The sequence below is a fragment of the Sphaeramia orbicularis genome, chromosome 6 (genome assembly GCF_902148855.1).
Source record: "Sphaeramia orbicularis chromosome 6, fSphaOr1.1, whole genome shotgun sequence".
In the NCBI taxonomy this organism is placed as follows: Eukaryota; Metazoa; Chordata; class Actinopteri; order Kurtiformes; family Apogonidae; genus Sphaeramia; species Sphaeramia orbicularis.
In genome coordinates, this window is record NC_043962.1 from 45,323,315 (window position 1) to 45,338,393 (window position 15,079).

The 15,079-nt window shown below is 43.3% G+C and overlaps 1 protein-coding gene across 1 annotated transcript; it reads right to left on the bottom strand.

Moving 5' to 3' along the window:
• On the bottom strand, positions 1 to 6,665 carry LOC115421133 (aldo-keto reductase family 1 member D1-like). The gene is made up of 9 exons (XM_030136864.1): positions 6,573 to 6,665; positions 6,239 to 6,406; positions 5,975 to 6,091; positions 5,127 to 5,204; positions 4,874 to 4,996; positions 2,587 to 2,696; positions 329 to 494; positions 178 to 260; positions 1 to 43 (listed from the first exon to the last, which is right to left on the bottom strand). The coding sequence occupies exons 1-9, from the start codon at positions 6,663 to 6,665 to the stop codon at positions 1 to 3; spliced, it is 981 nt and encodes a 326-aa protein (XP_029992724.1).
• Positions 6,666 to 15,079: the final 8,414 nt, after the last annotated feature.

Below are 15,079 nucleotides of genomic sequence, written 5' to 3' on the forward strand. Positions count from 1 at the left end.
TTAATATTCATCATGAAATGGGTACTCTGGATGGTCACTCCACCTGTATAAACACATACATATTATTATGTTTCTGTGGTAAAACACAAGATGCAACTTTAAAATCTACAAAAATATGCAAAGTGTAATATTTAGGTCAGATCTATTCATATGCTTTCAATTAAAGATTGTACTTACATCAGCAGTTCAACAAAACGAATGTTTTTATTTAGTGCTTCAATGGCTTTCATTTCTTCCTCAGTGAGAGAAAAATCAAATATCTGTGATAAAATAAAGTTTTGTTAAAGCAAGAATGAATCCTGTGTTATGAGTGTTTCTGTGAACCCACCTGGAAGTTGTGTTTGATCCGTTGAGGGTTAAAGCTCTTGGGGATCACTACAACTCCTCTCTGGACGTTGAAGCGCAGAGCCACCTGGGCGCTGCTCTTATTGTACTTTTTTCCAATGGACACGAGTAACTCATCCTCCAGCATAGGAGGACATTTTAGATTCACCCTGAGACAGAGACACAGGAAAAAAAAACAAAGTCACTACAGGCAGAGATATTATTAGTCGCTTTTCCATTGGACATCTGCGCAAAACTTTACTGATATTTACTCAATGTCAAAAAAACATAAGTGTGTAATGTTGGTTTTTCCATTAAATCACAAATGTGATGATTTATTATCGCGAGATGACACGAGAAGTCATTCCATAAACACGGTGACGAACGTAAATATGGTGTTGATTTCCAGATATATTCATTATTATTATATAATACCCCTCTACCTCGTACTAAATTAAAAACCGATTGGGTTTCCTGGTGTGTCCACACATACCACGACATGTTTCTTCTTCTTCGCTTGTTGTAACATACGTCAACATCTGGTTTTTTAATTCACCTGACTCTAGTTGCGAGAAAAGGTCTTTCCATTGCAGTTCTGCGTGATATTGACCCTTTGCACGTTACATCACGCTTTGTTCGCGCCGCAAACGAGTGCCATGACAGACGGCGGAAGTGCTGGACTGCACACTGGACGGCAAACCGGCTAATATCGATTTTGATCTGAACGTTCTCGTTTTTGTTCGTTTTTAACCCTGCTTTACATGTATAGTGGTCACACACAACACTTCCATCCATGGTTTCAGCTAGTTCCAGACAGAGCCTGGATATGATGGACCTGACAGATAGAGCAGACTCTGTGTCCATTGCACATTAGCTCGACGAAACGCTAGCTAGATGTCTAGACTGGGTTAACTACCATGAGCCACTATGTTCCAGTCTCTGTCATAAGTTGCCTTCAATATTAGCTCTGTTGTTGTAGTGGCTGCCTTTTTTTTTTTTTTTTTTTTTTTTTTTTTTACCAGCTACACTATGTTATATGAAATACTGTTATTGTCATTATGCTGTGCCATATGTTCTAGTGGTGGAACTGTACACATTACTGTGTGTAGATAGTAGAAAGGCAGACACTTCAACAACAGAGCTAATACTGTAGGCTACTTATGACAGCCACTAACATTATTACACAATGTTAGTTAATTAGAGCTGCTTTTGGTTACAGTCTATTTGAGTTTTGATGGCATGCTGGGGAAACATGTTAAAAACATACTCAGCTAGCTAGCTAACGTTAGCTGTATCTTTCCTTTACCATTATTCCTCTGCTGTGAGCGCAGTACAGCAACATGGTAATCTAACCTGAGACTAAGAACTGGTATCATCCAGACTTTTGTATGCTTTTAGATCAGCACCTGTGTATGGGGACACTCCATTTAGAACGGAATGGTACAGATCGTGTGCTTTAAACTCCGGTAGACTGGAGGATTTTGCTAGATCCATAAACACATCAGGAAGGAGAAGGTTGGTAGCTAGCCCTGCTATTGCTAGCTTCTCCAAATAGCATTCTTCCATCCAATAAGGTTAGTCACTGCGCAGGACAACTCCAAAACTTTATTTTCAGTATTGGTAGCCATAATCTGTCGCTCATTCGTTTGTTTGTTGTGTTGCTTTTGCCATTCACCATGGTGCGGTAGCTAGCCCTGCTATCGCTAGCTGCTCCAAATAGCATTCTTTCTGCTGTCCAGTAAGGTTAGTCACTTCTCAGGAAAACTCCAAAACTTTATTTTCAGTGCTGGTAGCCATAATCCGTCGCTCATTCGTTTGTTTGTTGTGTTGCTTTTGCCATTCACCATGGCGCGGCACCCCTAGTCACGTGATAACTATGACTTCGATGCAAAGGGTCAATACCATTTGCGCTACGCCCAAAAAACCACCTCTTGCCAGCGCAAAAACTTTCAATCAAAATGAGACTTTTGGCGAAATTGTCATTTTTCCATCAGGTAAATTTTTCATGCGTAAGTTATATTTGCGCAATTTGAGGGTCAATGGAAAAGCGACTATTGTGACATGATGGAAAATAATAGCACAAGTCATGTGACATCTGACATCAGTTTGGTATTGAATTAGTATTTTCTCTATTCAAACCTATTCAGAGGTTTTTTTATTACTACAATTTCAAATGAAACAAAATTTTACCAAATAGAAACTTATATTCGAAGATATAATGTGGAATTGAATTTCCTTCATCTTTTAATTTCTTGTAAATACCAGGATTCATCTCTGGAGGAACCGAGTGGACAGTATCCAACAATCACAATGTCATTCTGTCGACAGTACTCCAGAAGCTTTGGTTGAGTAAAGTATGGATGACACTCAACCTGAGAGAAAGAGAAAATAATTATATACACTAAAAGATAATTATATACACAGGAAAATAATTAGGAATAAGAAGGGGAAAAATACAAGAGATTAGCCTGGCTTTGTTCCATTTAGATGAGAGACGTTGCATTAAGAAGTGGTATTAAGTTAGATCAGTAGTGTGTTAATCAGCACCTCATCAATAGAAGGCGCTAGAGGGCCGCTCTACCTGTCTCACATGAAGAAGAAGACGATAGGACTCTTTAGACACTCTTGTTTAAGCAGGCATTTTAAATCCCACTGACTCAGGGTCGCTACAAACTGACTGCACTTAATGTATTTATTCAGTTTTAATTGTATATTTAACTGTATTTTAATTGCATTTTAAATTGTATTTTAATTGTTTTGCACTGTAAAGACCTTTGTGACTCCCCGTCTGTGAATAGTGCTCTATAAATAAAATTGACTTACTTACTTAGGAATCATGACATAATTTTACAAAAATATGAATATTTAAATAAATAAACTAAACATGATACAGCCCATGGGTACAGTGTATAATCTGCATTCATGTGTATGTTGTGTGTATGTTTTTGGTCATTTACTGAGTGGTCAAGAGACATGTTTTCTGTTTGGGGCTCAAAAATCTGTACCCAAGGCTCTTCCTTTACCATAATAGACTGTTGTTATTAAAGGCAGGTGCACGATAGACCCCCTCCAATACAAGAGATAGGAGAGCCTCAGGGCGCCAATGCACCACCCACAGGAGTAAACATCAAGCCGCCATCAGAAATGCCATGTCGCACAACTCGTCTAAACCGGGGGTGCCCATACTTTTTGTGCTTATGAGCTACTTTTAAAATGACCAACACAAAATGATGTATTCAAAAAATTCATGGGAAGGAATGCTTCTCGGACCAAAAAGAGTTTGTTTGAGGTGCTCTTTGGAAAAAGGGATTCAAAAAGTAGATATCAAACTGGAAGAAAAATCCAAGGCACTCTCTTTAAACATTAAAATGCCTTTATTCACCTGGCACGGTCATATCTAGATATGACCGTGCCATGTTAATAAAGATATCTACAAAATGATGTATGTTCACTGTATGCAAAAGTGGACAGCTCAGTAGATAATACTATTAAAAATAACCTTTAGGCTGGCCCAGTAGATAACATCACTGACCTCGGTGCGGGAGACTGGGATTTGAATCTTGGCAGGAATAGTAACAACATTGTCATCTAGTTCATTTATAATTTGAATTAATATTTTATAATAGTGGTGCATGTGCTTTGGCGTATCCTAGTGGTGATAGGTGGTTATAGTGCATGCAAAAAATGACTTCCATACTGCGCCCCACTAAAAAAATACTGATGTTAATATACTACATCAAACAGCTCACATACACTATAGATTCACTGAAACCAAGTTACACATTAATATATGAACTGAAAGTGCGTCACATTGTCAAAGGTAAAAGTTTGTCAGCCTGTGCATTTACATAATCCTCAAAGACTGTAATTCCAAAGTGTCTGGTGTTATTTTGAACTAAATGAAACTAAATAAAGAGCAGTATTGTGCAAAATATGAATATTCAGTATCATCAGAAATTTGTGCATTTTCCTTAAATCTGGAACAAACGGAAACAAACAGACAAACTCGGGGCAGCCATAGCTCAGGATGTAGAGTGAGTCGTCCAATATCTGAAGGGTTGGCGGTTCGAATCCTGCTCTGTCCTAGTCATGTGCTGTTGTGTCCTTGCGCAAGACACTTCACCCTCCTGTATTAATGCGTATGAATGTTCAGTGGTCGTTGGAGGGGCTGTAGGCGTGAATTGGCAGCCTGCCCCAGGGCAGCTGTGGCTACATATGTGGTTTACCACCACCAGAGGGGGAATGTGTGAGTGAATGAATAATGGATCCACTGTATGCGTTCATAGAAAAGTGCTATATAAATCTAATCCATTATTATTATTAAACTAAAATATTATTTGCAATAGATGGCCAGGTTTACAATCATATCACCAAATAATGATAAATTTGTCATGCATTACTTTATTACTAAAAAAAAATCCCCAAAACCCTGTTGTCTTGTAATGTGCTGTTTTAGCTCTAATTTAGTCAGTGGGAAATAATTGTTGATATTCAACGCTACTTTTGTCTCTTATTGATCTGACGTTGTAAAAAGGGGAGTAGAGTTCACCTGGTTGGACACAGGTTTGTATTTGAGGCCAGGTTTATTCAGCAGCAGTTCCAGCTGTCTGCGGTTGAAGTTGGAGACGCCCAGAGACTTCACCAGACCTGCATCTTTGCAGGCCTCTAAAGCCTGTTGAAATGCATAAAACTCCAAATTAGGTCAACCTGAACCCGTTTGGCTGTTTATGACATTGTCCTTGACAGTGCTTTGCTATTTGTATATCATGCAGAAATATTTAACTAGAACAGGTAGTACTCACCTCCCATGTGGCACAGAGGTCTGTGTGGTGGTAGATGTACTTTCCATTTTTATCTTTTGGATAAAAGTCATTTCCAGGCTAAAATTAAAACACAATCTTTAAGTAATTACATAATTTATGCTTTTCCTTAGTCACATAAGTATTTAGTAATGTTGAAGTGAAAATAAGTGAGTGCAGTCAGACACATTTACCACATTTATGATAGAAACTTACAACTCAGTGGAACATTATTTTGTATCCAACATAATTTACACATGATGAAAAGATTAAATCATGAATGTAGGATTGTTTTGCCTGAAATGGTCCTGGTTACCTCCACCAGGAAGTACTGTGATCACTTTGTGTGTTTGTTTGTTTGTTGTTTGTCAGCAAGATAACTCAAAAAGTTATGGACAGATTTTCATGAAATTTTCAGGAAATGTTGATACTGGCACAAGGAACAAATAATTGGTGGTGATCGGGAGGGGGCGCAGATCTGTCTTGGTGGAGGTCTGCGCTCTCCAAGTGCTTTTTTTGTTTCCCATGTTATTCAGCTGTAGTATAATTCATTATGTACATCATGTTTAATAAACATGGTCATAATTATTTTGGTTTTTGTTGCTGTGTTTTGATCACTGTTTTTTTTGTTTTTGTTTATATACATATATATATATATATATATATATATATACACACACATATATAATTTTAATACAAATACATTTATTATTGAAAATCAAAGTACTGACTTATGTTGAGAAAATCTTGAACCATTATCTAAACAAAACATTACCATTGAAATAGTATGCGGGCAATGTTCAGACTGACTGATATCTTATCTGTCATTTATACACAGGCGTAAAACAAACCTTAAAGGCCATGGGAAGCTCCACAATGTACAAATCCACATAGTCCAGTTTTAAGGTTTTTAGTGTCCTCTCTAATGTGGGTCTAACCAACTCAGGTGGGTGAAAGGTATTCCACAGCTGTGAGAAATAAGAGAGAACTAAACATGTTGAACACATCCATGCATATTTGTTTAGGAAACCGTGTAAATGCCCTGTGCTTAGTGACAACATAATGTGTCCACTTATGATGTTTTGTTAAACTATATGATTTTTAATAGTTATTACCTTCCCGCAGTAAAAGATGTCCTCTCTTCTTACAGTTCCATCTGCGATCTTGTCTGTGATGGCCTTGCCCACTTCATGTTCATTGAAATATACCAAAGCCCCATCAAAATGCCTGTAACCCACATCTATGGCCAGCTTGACACACTCATACGCTGTGCCTTTGGGTGTCTATCAAACATATACAGAAAAACTAAATGTTAGAATCAATATTGTGTCAATTTGAAGGGATGCATTTAAAGTAACATAGTGTTTACATCACCAGCACATGCAAAATAGGCAGTCTTTACACAGTTTGTCAACAGGCCTTGTTCACATCTATAAACACAAACATTACCGTACGAGGGTCTCCATATGTACCCAATCCAAGCAGTGGAATATGATTTCCATCACTCAGACGGACACTGTGGCTCTCTGCTGTCAGGCTCATGTCTGGACGACTCTGGATAAACTGGCCTGCAGCGAGACCAGCCTGTAATGTGACCGAAAACGAACCTTGGACTTTAACACTTTCATGTGTTACCCACAGTCATTAGTGTCTTATTGAGTGGTTCAAGTCAAACATAAAACAGGCAGACTATTGCTAAAATAACACAACAAAAAGCAAAAAAAAGGTTGTTTTTTTTCCCAAATTGGCTTAGAATTATGACAGCATGTAGATTGAAATGTTCAACCGTTGACTCAAGTAAGAATATAATTCAGTTCAGTTTAGGTTAAATCAGTTTATTTAGAATATACAACAAAACTAGAGGTAGACTGATATATCGGTCAACATACTGGGCCGATATATTGATTCTTTACAATACCAGCCATTGGCCTTCATTTTTTTTTTTGAAAGCCAATATTTGACCAGTAGTAAAACTGTTAGAAGATATTTGATTAGGCACCTGTATGGGCAGCAGCTGAAATTCAATAAATGTAAGAAAGGTACTATGTGTACATGTATTAATAAGATAAGATAAGATAAGATAAGATAAGATAAGATATTCCTTTATTGATCCCACAATGGGGAAATTCACAGTGTTGTTAGCAGCATAAAAAAAACATACACAGACATACACATACACATAAAAACAGTCATATAAATTTGAATAAAAAAGTGTTTAAAAGGAGAGTGCAAATATTGTTCGATATGATGTAGTGCAAACGGTTATAAATATAAAAAATATATATATATATAAATATATATATAAATATATAAATACGGATTGAATAACATAAGTGGAGTGGAGGGAGGGTTGTTATTACACATTGTGCATTGATCTAATGGGAGCAGGACTGGTTGTGAAGTCTGACAGCAGAGGGAAGGAAGGACCTGCGGTATCTCTCCTTCGTGCAGCGTGGGTGAAGAAGCCGGTCACTGATGGTGCTTTCTAGGGCTCTTACAGTCTCATGTAGGGGGTGGGAGACATTGTCCATGATTGATGAGAGCTTCGCTGTCATTCTTCTGTCCCCCACCACCTCGACTGGATGGAGACTGCAGCTTAGAACTGAACCGGCTTTCCTCACCAGTTTGTTAAGTCTTTTCCTCTCTGCTGCCGTGATGCTGCTGCTCCAGCAGACCACACTGTACAGTATGGCAGATGCAACCACGGAGTCATAAAAGGTCTTCAGGAGAGCTTTCTGCACTCCGAAGGACCTCAGTCTCCGCAGTAGGTGGAGTCTGCTCTGGCCCTTCTTGAAAAGGGCCTGGGTGTTGGCAGCCCAGTCCAGGTTCTGGTTCAGGTGAACACCCAGGTACTTGTAAGAGTCCACTATCTCAATGTCTGTTCCCTGGATGTTCACCGGAGAGGGAGGGGTGGCCTTGTGCCGGCGAAAGTCCACCACCAGTTCCTTTGTTTTTCCAGCATTAATCTGGAGGCAGTTCCGCTGGCACCAGGCCACAAAGTTCTGGTTCAGTTCTCGGTACTCATTTTCGTCTCCGTTGTTAATGAGACCGACAATGGCTGAGTCATCCGAGAACTTTTGTAGATGGCAGTTTGTTGTGTGGTGTCGGAAGTCGGCTGTGTAAATGGTGAACAGGAGAGGGGCCAGGACAGTCCCCTGTGGAGCCCCTGTGCTGCAGACCACAGTGTCAGACTCACAGCCTTTTGTCCTCACAAACTGTGGCCTGTTGGTTAAGAAGTCCACGAGCCATGGTGTCAGTTTCTGGCTCACTCCTGCATGGTCCAGTTTGTCCCTCAGCAGAGCTGGCTGGATGGTGTTGAAAGCACTGGAGAAATCATAGAACATGATTCTCACAGTGCTTCCAGGCCTCTCCAGGTGACACAGGGATCTCTGCATTAGGAAGATGACGGCGTCCTCAACCCCGATGTTAGGCTGGTAGGCGAACTGCAGTGGGTCTGCAGTTGAGCTCACCAGAGGGCGCAGATGACGGAGGACCAGCCTCTCTAAGGTCTTTGCCAGGTGGGCTGTCAGAGCCACTGGGCGATAGTCATTAAAATCCCTGGGGCGAGATGACTTGGGTACTGGTATTACACAGGAAGTCTTCCATAGCAGCGGTACCTTCTGCAACCTCAAGCTCAGGTTGAAGATGTGCTCCACAATCCCACACAGTTGGCCTGCGCAGGATTTGAGGAGCCGAGAGCTGATGCCATCTGGACCGCATGCCTTCTTGACCTTGAGCCTGGCCAATTCTCTCTCTACCTGGGCTGTGGAGAACACCATGCTAGGTGGAGAGGCAGCAGGGTGGGTGGTAGAAGGTGCTATGGGTGGGCTGGGGTGTTGTGGGGGAGCAGCAGGATAGGGGGTTGGGGGGGCAGCAGGGAGGGGGATTGGAGGTTGGGTGGATGTGCTGGGGGGTTGTGGAGGAGTAACAGAGAGGGGAAGGGTTGGAGGTGCAGTGAATGTGCTGAGAAGACTGGGAGAAGCAGCAGGGGAGGGGGCTGGGGTGTAGGTGTTTGAAGTGGCTGAGGTTCCAGCAGAGGGGGGTTGCAGCAGGGCTGGTTGTACGGTGGGAGGAGGGGTGAGTGGTCGTTCAAACCTGTTGAAAAACCGGTTTAGCTGGTTCACCCACTCCTGGTCTGCAGCCAGTTCATGTCTGGAGGAGTTGTGTCCTGACATTGTTCTCAGGCTCCTCCAGACGCCGCTGACGTCATTCTGCTGCAATTGTTCCTCCACTCTTCTCCTGTAGCTCACTTTCCCCTCTCTGATCTTCCTCCTCAGTTCTCTCTGCACAGAGTTCATCACCTCTCTGTCCCCCGACTTAAAAGCCCTCCTTTTGTCCTTGAGAAGGGCTTTTATATCAGGGGTAATCCATGGTTTGCTGTTTGCAAACAGTCTTACTGTCTTGGTGGGTATGGTGTAGTCTACGCAGAAGTTTATGTAGTCCGTAACACAGCTGGTCAGACTGTTGATGTCCTCCCCGTGGTCCTCACAGAACACATCCCACACTGTGGTGTCAAAGCAGTCTTTCAGGGTCTCCACAGACTCTTCAGACCAGATCTTTCTTGTGTGGGTGGTTGCTGGTTGTCTGTGTACTAGAGGCTTGTACACAGGGAAAAGGTGAACTAGGTCATGATCTAGGTCATAATTTCATTCATTCTGCTGTATAAAAAAAAAAAACGACCTTACTGGTGTCATTACTCAGAAATAGGGTTGAAGATGGATCAGTGGAGTTTAATTAATGTAGAATTCAGACCCAAGCATTGTGATAACGTTAGTACAACCACAGAATCCAAATGCAGAACTCAGACAACAAAAATTAGTTCCAAAAGATTTATTATTCACACACAGGTGAAAAAATATTATGAGAGACAGAATCTTGAGGATAATGGTTGGAGATTTCCTCCTCTGATTCGTCCTCCGGATCGAGGGCAGCAGCCCGTCTCCCCGAGCGGTGTTAGGAGTATTTTCCCCGACTGGGGAAAAGCAAAGGGAGGTCAGGGACGGAAACAGGTCATACACAGGCAGGCTAACGATCGAGCAACAGGACATAAGGACAAGGCAAACTCACGTACCGGTAGTCAGGGCGAGAAGGTCAAAACCAGATCAGATGAGGCAGACAAAAACCGACAGGGATCAGGCAGAAGACGAGAAACCGAGGAATCCAAAACAGGTCAAAAAACAGGCAGGCAAACGAACAAATGAGGTCAAGAACGCTGGTCTGAACTACAGGAGTTACAAACTGGCAATTGACAAAAGGAAAAGACAGGGTTTAAATACACAAAAGGGAGGGAAGACAACTAGACACAGGTGGAGCAAATCAGGGCGGAGACAGGTAATCAGGACAGAGGTCAGGAAGAACGGAGAACAGGAAGTACAGACGACAGACAAGTCACATGAGGGAAAACTTAACAAAATAAAACAGGAAGTGACACACAAAACATAAAAGACAGACAAAACCAGACTATCGTCTGGCTGCAGGTATGACAGTACCCCCCCTCCTAGGGACGGCACCAGACGGACCAGGGACATCAGGATGACTTTGATGGAACTGTCGGATTAGGTCAGGGTCCAGAATGCGGGACGCTGGCACCCAGGAACGCTCCTCAGGTCCATAACCCTCCCAATCCACAAGGTATTGGAATCCTCTTCCCCGGCGACGAGCTGCCATCAACTGCCGGACCGTGTAAGCTGGATCCCCGTCAATCATTCGTGGAGGAGGTGGGGGTTGGGTGGGCCTCCAAGACCAACCTCTCCACACCCCACTGAAAAGCCCCCACCATACAGGAGCTGGGCAGAATAGTCTCAGGTTCCGAAAAAAAAGTGTCAGGAGAAAACACTCTGGAGAGAGCATCTGGCTTCCCATTCTTAGAGCCCGGACGGTAGGATAGAGTGAAATTAAAGCGAGTAAAAAACAGAGCCCACCTGGCCTGACAAGAGTTGAGGCGCTTAGCTGAGCGCAGGTACTCCAGGTTTTTATGGTCCGTCCAGATGAGAAACGGCACGTCCGTCCCCTCCAACCAATGGCGCCACTCCTCCAACGCCACTTTGATGGCCAGCAACTCACATTTTCCAATATCATAGTTCCGTTCAGCAGGCGACAGTCTCTTAGACAAATAAGCACAGGGGTGGAGCCTGTTGTCAGAAGGAGAGCGTTGCGATATAACCGCCCCCACACCCAAGTCGGAGGCGTCGACTTCCACCACAAACTGCAGAGCCGGGTTGGGGACGGACAGGATGGGTGCCGTGGAGAACGCCCCCTTAAGGCGGTTGAAGGCCTTATCCGCTTCGGAATTCCACCTGAACACAGACTTAGAAGAAGTGAGAGCATGCAGGGGGGCAGCCACGCTGCTAAACCCCCGGATAAACTTCCTGTAGAAGTTAGCAAATCCTAGAAATCTTTGAACATCCTTCCGGGACGTTGGAGTAGGCCACTCCTTAACAGCACTAACCTTTTCAGGGTCCATCTGAACGCTTCCTTCAGAAATGATGAACCCCAAAAATGACACCGAAGGCTGATGGAATTCACATTTCTCCGCCTTGACGAACAGTTGGTTAGCGAGGAGTCTTTGGAGCACCTGTCGCACATGCTGAATGTGTGTTTCCTCGTCTGGGGAAAAAATCAAAATGTCGTCCAAATAGACAAACACAAATACATTCAACATGTCTCTGAGCACATCATTGACTAGGGCTTGGAAGACAGCAGGAGCGTTGGTCAGACCAAAGGGCATCACCAGATATTCGTAGTGGCCACTAGGGGTGTTGAACGCTGTCTTCCATTCATCTCCTTCCCTGATTCTAACTAAATGGTAGGCGTTACGAAGGTCTAATTTGGAGAAGATCTTAGCACCATGCAATAGTTCAAAGGCTGAGGACATCAGTGGCAAAGGGTATCTGTTGCGGACTGTAATATCATTAAGCCCCCGGTAGTCAATACATGGCCTTAGGGACTTGTCCTTTTTATCCACAAAGAAGAAACCTGCTCCTGCAGGCGATGAAGAGGGCCTAATTCACCCAGCAGCCAGGGACTCACCAATGTACTTTTTCATGGCTAAGTTTTCTGGTCCAGACAGAGAATATAACCTCCCTTTAGGAGGAGACGTACCAGGGCGTAAGTCTATGGAGCAGTCATAAGGACGATGAGGAGGCAGGGCCGTAGCTTTGGACTTACTGAAAACCTCCTTTAAATCGTGGTAACACAATGGAACCTTCTCTAGTGCGGGAAAATCCTTATTTTCCTCCAAGGGAACACTTACTGGGGCTACAGAAATTTGTGATGCTTTGGGAGGACTAACAGGCAATTCAACAAACTTGCAACGAGTCTCACAATCTTTACTCCACGAAATAACCTCCCCTGTACCCCAGTCAATAAATGGTTCGTGAGTCTGTAACCATGGGTAACCCAGAATTAGTGGCTGAGTCTCAGAATTATAAACATGAAAGCTAATGCTTTCAGAGTGCCCATCCAGGAACTGCACAGCAACTGGTTCAGTACAATGAGTAATGCGGCAGATCACGTGATCGTCCAGGGCTCGGGCTTCCAGCGGACGCTGAACCGGAGTCGAGATGAGTCCCAGTTTATTAACCAGGTTCTGGTCCATAAGGTTAGCGTCGGACCCGGAATCGATCAGGACGGGGTGCTGGAGAGACAGAGAGTTAGAACACAGAAGAACCACAGGAAACGGGCGAGTGACAGTAGATAAACACACAGTTCTGCTCAACAGCAACCCCTCCCCTGTCTTGGCATCAGGTCTAAGAGTGCAGTTACTAACTCTGTGTCCACTTTGTCCGCAGTACAGGCAGAGACCCTCAGTCATGCGTCGACGACGTTCTTCTGCTGATATGTGAGTTCGTCCCAACTGCATAGGTTCCTCCCGGTTACACTTAGTCTCTGCCACCGGAAGGCGTAGCGTCTCACGACCAGGTTCCTTACTGGACGGAGAGTTGACCTCTGGTTCCACTGACTGCCAAACAGACTCCTGGTCAGCGACCCGGATGGCCTCGGTAATGACGTCGTCTAGGGAGTGAAGTTGTTGACGGAGCGCCATCTCACGGCCAACAGAGCGATTAAGGCCGGACAGAAAAGCAGTGATCAGGGCCTGGTTATTCCACCCTGATTCCACTGCTAAGGAACGAAATGCGCTCACATACTGCCTGATAGGCTTTTCTCCCTGTCTGAGCCTCATAATCTGGTGACCAGCGAACTGGCTCCGAACCGGGTGATCGTATACCCTCTTAAGTTCGGATGCCAGAGCCGAAAAAGACTGAACAGCAGGAGAACCTTGTTCAAACAGAGCGTTGAAGTAACTGAGAGGGGGACCCTCCAGCAGGCTAGCCACATAGGCAATTCTTACAGAGTCTTTAGCAAAAGGCTGAGAATCAAAAATTAACTGAAGTTGTGTAAAAAAGTCTCGACAGGTGTCGGGGTTACCAGAATACTTGGATGGCGCCGGAATGTCCGGCTCAGCCGAGTCTCGAACATGCGGGCTGGCAGCCCGACTCTCGCCTGACACAGCTGCAACCACAGCCTGGGTACGGGTGAGCTGGGAAACCTGTGTGGCTAACTGTGTCATCCTATCCACCAAGGAGTGTAGCGCCTTCTCATGTCCCCCCAGCCTGTGCCCCTGGGACTGAATAGCCTCCTTGACCTGTGTGAGTTCTGCTGGATTCATACTTTGGCCAGTTTGTACTGTGATAACGTTAGTACAACCACAGAATCCAAATGCAGAACTCAGACAACAAAAATTAGTTCCAAAAGATTTATTATTCACACACAGGTGAAAAAATATTATGAGAGACAGAATCTTGAGGATAATGGTTGGAGATTTCCTCCTCTGATTCGTCCTCCGGATCGAGGGCAGCAGCCCGTCTCCCCGAGCGGTGTTAGGAGTATTTTCCCCGACTGGGGAAAAGCAAAGGGAGGTCAGGGACGGAAACAGGTCATACACAGGCAGGCTAACGATCGAGCAACAGGACATAAGGACAAGGCAAACTCACGTACCGGTAGTCAGGGCGAGAAGGTCAAAACCAGATCAGATGAGGCAGACAAAAACCGACAGGGATCAGGCAGAAGACGAGAAACCGAGGAATCCAAAACAGGTCAAAAAACAGGCAGGCAAACGAACAAACGAGGTCAAGAACGCTGGTCTGAACTACAGGAGTTACAAACTGGCGATTGACAAAAGGAAAAGACAGGGTTTAAATACACAAAAGGGAGGGAAGACAACTAGACACAGGTGGAGCAAATCAGGGCGGAGACAGGTAATCAGGACAGAGGTCAGGAAGAACGGAGAACAGGAAGTAAAGATGACAGACAAGACACGAGGGAAAACTTAACAAAATAAAACAGGAAGTGACACACAAAACATAAAAGACAGACAAAACCAGACTATCGTCTGGCTGCAGGTATGACAAGCATAGCATTTAGACCACAGGGAAATGTTTTAAAATGCATAATTCCATTTAAAAAAAAGCTAAATATCACTCGTTTAAACAAAAAGTTTCTTTTTTTGCATATTATCTCCATGAAGTGTGTACTAACTAGTATTAGAATGTGTTCAAATGTGAGAAAACATCAGATTAGCTGCATTAGCAATGTTTTTATTTCATCGTTTTCACACAGTATATCACTTTCTGTTATTGCGCTTTAAAGACATGTTTCTGTGGTTCAAAAATTAAATGCATGGTGTCCAACTGTGTGCACATTTTTGTAACTCCATAAAAACAAATTTTAATCACATTGTTTTTTTTCATGCCTAAAGAGGAATTAAAAACACTCAGGAAAAAAAAAAAAATCTTTACTAAGGTTATCATAATTCATGCATCAAAAGGTTAATTATGACCCCACACTGAAAAGAAAAGATTTTAATGGATCTTTACAGACTGTAAGCCACAAAATAGTCCAGATATGTCTTAATAAATGCTGAACCTCTATTTTCATAAAATAAAAGTTCTGTTCTG

What these genes read in the sequence shown, in the direction of transcription:
- LOC115421133 (XM_030136864.1), bottom strand. Translation starts at nt 6,665, where the DNA reads ATGAGCCTGACAGCAGAGAGCCACAGTGTCCGTCTGAGTGATGGAAAT. An exon ending in AGCTTCCCATGGCCTTTAAG is followed by an intron (nt 5,205 to 5,974) that starts GTTTGTTTTACG and finishes TTTTAATTTTAG; the next exon opens with CCTGGAAATGACTTTTATCC. An exon ending in ACAAACCTGTGTCCAACCAG is followed by an intron (nt 2,697 to 4,873) that starts GTGAACTCTACT and finishes TCTTTCTCTCAG; the next exon opens with GTTGAGTGTCATCCATACTT.